At 36.6% G+C, this 6,383-nt stretch overlaps 1 protein-coding gene across 1 annotated transcript in view; it reads left to right on the top strand.

The window, feature by feature from the left end:
• Window positions 1–6,383, top strand: part of LOC111941286 (3'-5' RNA helicase YTHDC2-like) — a 31,934-nt gene that overhangs the window by 513 nt on the left and 25,038 nt on the right. Inside the window, exons 2-5 of the mRNA XM_086869570.1 lie at window positions 95–185; window positions 1,779–1,975; window positions 3,710–3,909; window positions 4,560–4,726. Of these exons, the coding sequence (XP_086725696.1) occupies window positions 95–185; window positions 1,779–1,975; window positions 3,710–3,909; window positions 4,560–4,726 (655 nt within the window). The remainder of the gene's footprint in view (window positions 1–94; window positions 186–1,778; window positions 1,976–3,709; window positions 3,910–4,559; window positions 4,727–6,383) is intronic.

Below are 6,383 nucleotides of genomic sequence, written 5' to 3'. Positions count from 1 at the left end.
GACCGATAAACTCGCGGCACCGAGGGCATACGTCAGGGATGCTGCCGGTTGAGTTTTTATGTTTGGGTTTTTAGTTTCTAAATTATCTTTCCAGAGATGGAATTCCCATCTTCTTTTACTAGAACCGAAAGAGCGTTTGTTCACCGGCTCTGTCATTCTCTTGGGCTGATATCGAAAAGTAAAGGGTAAGTTTGACTTTTATTTTTATGTATTATTTTCTCTTTTTGGTGCAAATTATGGGATTTCGTTATCGGTGTTAAAACTATCTGTACTTTTAGCTTATCCTGCAGTGTTTTCGGGAATGGTACCAGAGGAGAAACTTTAGATATAAAAATAAGTGTCTCTGTGCTTTGCTTGATGTGTGAGTTAAAAAAGTGCATGCCATGCTAGTTTGCAATGCAGTTTTGAGAACTTCGTGTGCATAAAAAATACTTCTCACAAAGATCCTTCCTTTTTTTTTTTTTTTTCCCCTGTGCTAATATGTTTTTCAAAGGTTTTACGTAGAGTCTTCTTCATTGACAGAAATGTAACTTAGAGTAGCATGTTGGAAAGAGTGCTTCTGTTGGGAAGCATAGAAGAGGGTTCAAGTATGACTAGCTGGCAGAGGGAGATCATCCTTCACTGCTGCTCAGCACTGATGAGGCTACACGGGGAGTGTTGTGGCTGTCCAGTGCTGGGATCACCAGGAGTACAGAGGTCTAGACTGTGGAGGACCAGCAAGTTGCTGAGTGGCATGGAGCATCTGCTGTATGCAGAAAGGGACAGAGTACTAGGTCTTTTCAGCCTGGAGAAGACAAGGCTCAAGAGGGTCTCAGCAGTGTATTTCAGTTCTTGAAATGAGGATGTTTAGAGGACAGAGTCCTTTTTACCAGGAGCTGCTGGAGGTGGCTGTGCCTCTCCTTACAGAGGCTGTCTTTGCCAGCACCTGTGTACCTGCACCAGTCTTACACTCCTGCCAAGGACAGGCCACTGGGCTCTTAGTGTGGCCTTCTGTTCTTACCCTGAGAAGTTGTTTTGAAAGTATTAATATGTTGGTTATAGCCCAGGCACAGTTTCAAATATATTTACAAAAATTCTATCCATTTTGGTGTCAAGAGTCACTTTTTTATACACAGAGTGATGAGGGGAAACAGCCCAAGCTTTCGACTAGTTTTTCCTAGAATAATTGAACCTTACACAAAGATCCATTTTCACACAGCCCAAGAGTTCTAACTCTTGGGAAAGATAAGGGGTCCGTTGATCCCGTAAGCAGATCAGTGATATGGTAAATGTTTTGGCTCCATTTCTACATAATAAATTCTTGATAATGAACATGCTGATACCTGATAGGTTTTGCTGGATTGTGTTAAGGCTTGGAATGCCACTAGCAGGGAGTTTTTTTGTCTATTCTGCCTATTTGTGGTTTTTGAACTTAAAAATCTTTCTAGTTAGTCTGAAAGTCAGTTTGGTGTCGTAACTCTCAGTATTGTTTGATAAAATGATTGGTAGTATTGATAGGCTGTATTTTGGGAGACAAATGCAGTGATAACTGGGACATGGTTATCAGATGTCCACAGTGTCTGTTCTTTACTACCTTGCATGAATAGAAGGTGCTTTTGATGATGACTGTTGTGAATGTTGCATTATGCTACTTAGGACATTATTTGGAGGATTCTAATTTTGTAATTGTATTTGAAAACAAGGTGAAAGTCATCTTAAAAGAGTTCTTGTCAAAGATCATTACATAGAGGTAGCTAGTATGTTTATTCCTGAAATGCCTTTTTTTTCCTTTCTCCCAGAAAAGGAGCAAATCGATACCTAACTGTAAGAAAAAAGGATGGATCAGAACTAAAACGTGCAGTAATGACTTGTGCCTTAACTCCTGGTACAAAACGCGCTGTTCATACTTTAATTCAGAATTTTCCTGTCACAAATAAAGAAAGAACAGAACTTCTGCCAAAGACAGAACGAGGAAATGCCTATGCTGTTGAATCTGGTATGTTCAGTGTATCTTGTGATATGGACTTGTCAATCAACAAGAGTACTTGAAAAAACAAACCACAATTCAACCCCAGAGAAGCACCTCTTATTTTCTGTCTCTTCTTCTGTCCCAACTGAAACTCCTATTTCCAAACAAACCTAATAAGTTTTCTGACTTTTAATTCTTTATATAGGGTCTTTTAAAACCAGTGTCATAAGGTGCTCAGGCGGACATGTCACCCACATTTTCCCTGTATTAAGTTAATTTTGATTCTTTGAGCCAATTTCAGCCAGATTTTTTTTTAAAATTTTTTTTTTTTAAATAACAATTGTGAAATATGGACTCTTGCAAGTTCCATGGAGTAAGACTAAAGAGACAAGTGTTACCATCACTCTGTGTAAGAAAACCCTTAAGTGATAATGAGACTGGCTGTTTTGCCTTTAGGAATCCATGTCCTTGATAAAATAAGGAGTTCATAGTTTGTTTTGTCATCTAAAATAGGTTCGGTGTCTAAGAGCTATTACGTAAACTCGGACTATTATATAAACTTCTTGATTTCTAACGTATATAAAGTTCTCTGGAAGACAAACTTCTGATACAAGATGTTTAAAAAACAATGTTTTCAACATGACTGTTGCCTTAACAGTTATGTTTGTGAAAATTTTGTTGTGTTTCTCTGTATAACTCTAGGTGTAGTGAACAGAGAGCATAGCAGTGTGCCTTGTTTAAATGGATATTTCTGATTCCTTGTGTTTGTGCTTTAAGTGCTTGCTTTGCTAGTTTTCTTTCTCAGTTGTTTCATTTGTTTAATAGGACTGTTTAGTGGACAGAGGGAAGCTATAATAAAAGTACAGAAAAGCAATTTCTTGTGGATGTAGGGTACAAATGAATGAATAGTGTAAAATTTATCTTTATTTCTTTAGAATGGTCTTTAGCTCTTTTAATTTGTTTGTGTCTGTCTTGGTAAAACAATGTTTGTCACTTAATATATGAATCTGTTAATTGAATGAAATAATTGCATTATGTCTATATAATTGCATTAAAATTGCATTTATAGTGACCTTCTGATTCTTATGAAAATAATTATTAAGGAATTTCAGAATAGCATTTAATGTGCTGATGTTGAAGTAGCATCCTCAGAAGACTGCAGGGTTTTAGCTACTTACACATTGCTTTCTGATACATCACACTGCTGTGTGGCTCCAGGGCTCTCAGTTTGTTAAGACAAATCTCACAGACTAGGCTACTAGGTTGTGTAAGACTGACTGAAAGGAGGTCTTAAAAGATCAATAAGGATGTGGAAGAAGGCATATAAATCACAGTAAAATTGTCTTTTTGTTGGAGAACACACTTTTCAGTTTGGACTGACTTAAGTGTTTAACTCTGTGGTGGATTTTTCTAGGCAAACTCTTGAGATGAGAATGTGTAAACAGATACAACGGCCAAAGCTTTTTTTCTCTGATTTATTTTATATTTCTCTTTAAGCTTTTCATACCTTTTTTTAACTCGAGCATTGTGCTGTGATAATTCTGCTCAAAATTTCTATGAAAGTAAAAAAATCCTTTGAACTATGTTTATTTCAAGCACCATAACAGGATGTGTTACTGTGAAAATCACTTTTAAATATGTCATGGGTTTCTCACTTTATCAACAGGCATGCTAATAAAATCAGGAGTGTTCATTTTTAAGTACAATTTTAACCAGTGTTTTAGTGACCTTCCTTTATAATTTATTGGCTTCTTTCCACAGAAAACAAAGAAGTGAACAAGACAAGTGGACGACTTAGTGATGGTATCCCTCAAGTTCCAGTGAAAAGAGGGCAGTCAGAGTTTGATTCCTTCAGGCAATCACTCCCAGTTTTTGAAAAACAGGAAGAAATTGTTAAAATAATAAAGGACCATAAAGTTGTTTTGATTGTAGGAGAGACTGGATCAGGAAAAACTACTCAAGTACGTTTCTTAAATGAAATAAAAAACATAACAATATTTATACCAAACAATATATGATGCCAAATCTGTGATAAGAAAGTTGTTTTTTTTTTTTTCTATTTTTAAGGCTTTTGTTTTTCTATGTAGTTCAAAGTGTAGTGTTCCAGTTAACCTTTTGCTTTTGCAATAATAAACCAGCAGATACATATTAAAATTTATTACTATTTAGAAAAATAAATTATTCTGCACAATTATATGATGGATATCAGTTTTTCATTAAAATCATAGAATATTGAAGGGAAAGCAGCTACGGTTTTGTATACCCCTTTACTTCTAAAGCTAGTTCCTAGTAACTAGAGGATTAGTGTGTTACAATGAAAGATTATCTAAAGGTTTTTTACAGAAATTTTCCTGAAGCAGGAGAGAAAAGCTGCAACTTCTGTTTAGTTGGTTGGGTGTTTTTGTTGTATTTTGTTAGAAAGAGACTAAACTTAATAGCTGAAACTGATTTTTTGGCCTTTTTTGCCACTTCAGGTACATTGGCAATGATGATCGTATTGTGAATCATTTTGCAATATGTGAGATACTGAGGTGTAGTTACTTGTTTCATTGTGATAAAAAAGTTATGAGCCCATCAAACTAAAAAGTAAATTTAAACCACTTCTTTACAGATCCCCCAGTTTATTCTTGATGACTGTCAAAAAAATGGAACTCCCTGCCGTATATTTTGCACTCAGCCAAGACGTTTGGCAGCACTTGCTGTGGCTGAAAGAGTGGCAGCAGAAAGAAGAGAAAAGATTGGCCAGACGGTTGGTTATCAGATTCGATTAGAAAGCAGGTACTGATGGCATTTCTTAAAGTCAGTTGATCTAGTGTTGGTGTTCTGTATTTTTAGTCATGTGATTACTTAAACTATAATGTATTTGGGATGCAACCCAGTAAAATATCACTGTGTAAAAAATGTAAGTAGGATGTGTAATTTTGGGTAATGAATGTTTAAGGGTTGAAAAGGATGTTTTTTTCTCCTGTATTTTGCAGTTTCATGCATTGAGTTGTTCTATAGAACTGAAGTGCTTTCTCTTGCTACAGAGTATGTGTGTGGATATTCTTGTCCTTTATGCTTTTAACAGAGATGAATACAAAAGTTCTGCAAGCTTTGAAAATAGGTAGGAAGACCAGCATGCTGTGACAAAACCTATGTAGGGAGAGTTGATCGGACACAGAAAAGGGAAATCAACAAAATTGGAAGGTGAACAATGCTGTTTAGTATTACCAATCCACTTTGGGTTAAATTTACTCTGTTCTGTCTTTAAAGCAAAAGCAGAAATTCTAGATGACCTAATGAGTTTGCTCCTAAAGTAGGGCAGGGGTGGGTGAAAGTCTGAAGATTGTGTGTGATTTCTAAAATCTTTGAATTGTGTAAATAGTAGGATTTTCAGGAATGGGCAGCAGTTGGAATACAAGTGAGAAGAAGGTGGCAAAAGGTGTGTCTGGTTATCTTGCTTCTATGGATAAAGATAATACATTTCTAATGAAAATGAATGCACTTGAACAGCAAAACCAAGTTAAAGAATTTTGATATGCATACCAAAGGTCACACAGCTATTAACCAATTAGAAGAGCAAGTAAAGGTGAATTGCAAGTAAGGTGAATGAATATTGTGTGGAAGAATTATGCTGAATGAAGAAAAACAAAGTATAGGTCAGATGAAAGAGTTGCTGGAAGTAGTAGAGAAGAGCCAGCATTCGCTTGAGAAAGAGTAAAAGGGAGGGATGGCAATGTTTCCAGTTTGTCAGAATGTTGGATGGAAGTGTTTGTAGTAACACAGAAATCTATTTTTTTATCTTTTAGTGTCTGTTAGACAGTAATGGTGATTTCTAGAAGGCTGATGAAAAAAACAGAAGAGTAGAGATTAAAAAAGTAAAGCACTTCCATCTGGTATGTGTTTGGTGAATTCAACATGTATGAGTATTTTTGAAGTGAAGAAAGAATTCCGAACTTGAAACACAGACATATGTATGTGTGTTCCTTTGTATAGTACTCTGCAGTTTTTTCTGGAAGCTTTCAGTACTTCAGGTGTCAATGCTGGAGGAAGTAATTGCTGTTATTACTTTCACAGCTAGCACTGCCACAGGTAGTAGGTAGTTTTAAAGAGTTTTAGGTTCAGCTGATTTCTTTGAGATTCAGTCAAGTATAGTGTATTGTGTTTGTATGGCAATGTTTTGATAGTGAGGGGGGTGGTTTTTGTGAGAAGAAGCTTCCCACATGTCTGATAAAGCCTCTGCCAGTTGAGAGGCTGTTAGAGAGACCACCTCTAGCCAAGGCTGAGCCCGTTGGTAACAGTGAGCATGACTCTGGAACAACATATTTGATAAGAAAATCTGTGCAGCAGTACAAAGAGAGGATTGCCAGTATTTGAGAGGAGTAGTTCTGCAGACCCCAAGGTGCCAAAGAAGGGGCAGGAGGTGAGGTGAGCTGCAGGTGCTGAGGCAGAG

The sequence above is a fragment of the Cyanistes caeruleus genome, chromosome Z, assembly GCF_971803275.1.
Source record: "Cyanistes caeruleus chromosome Z, bCyaCae1.hap1.1, whole genome shotgun sequence".
NCBI lineage: Eukaryota > Metazoa > Chordata > Aves > Passeriformes > Paridae > Cyanistes > Cyanistes caeruleus.
This window is presented reverse-complemented; position numbering and strand designations above follow the sequence as displayed.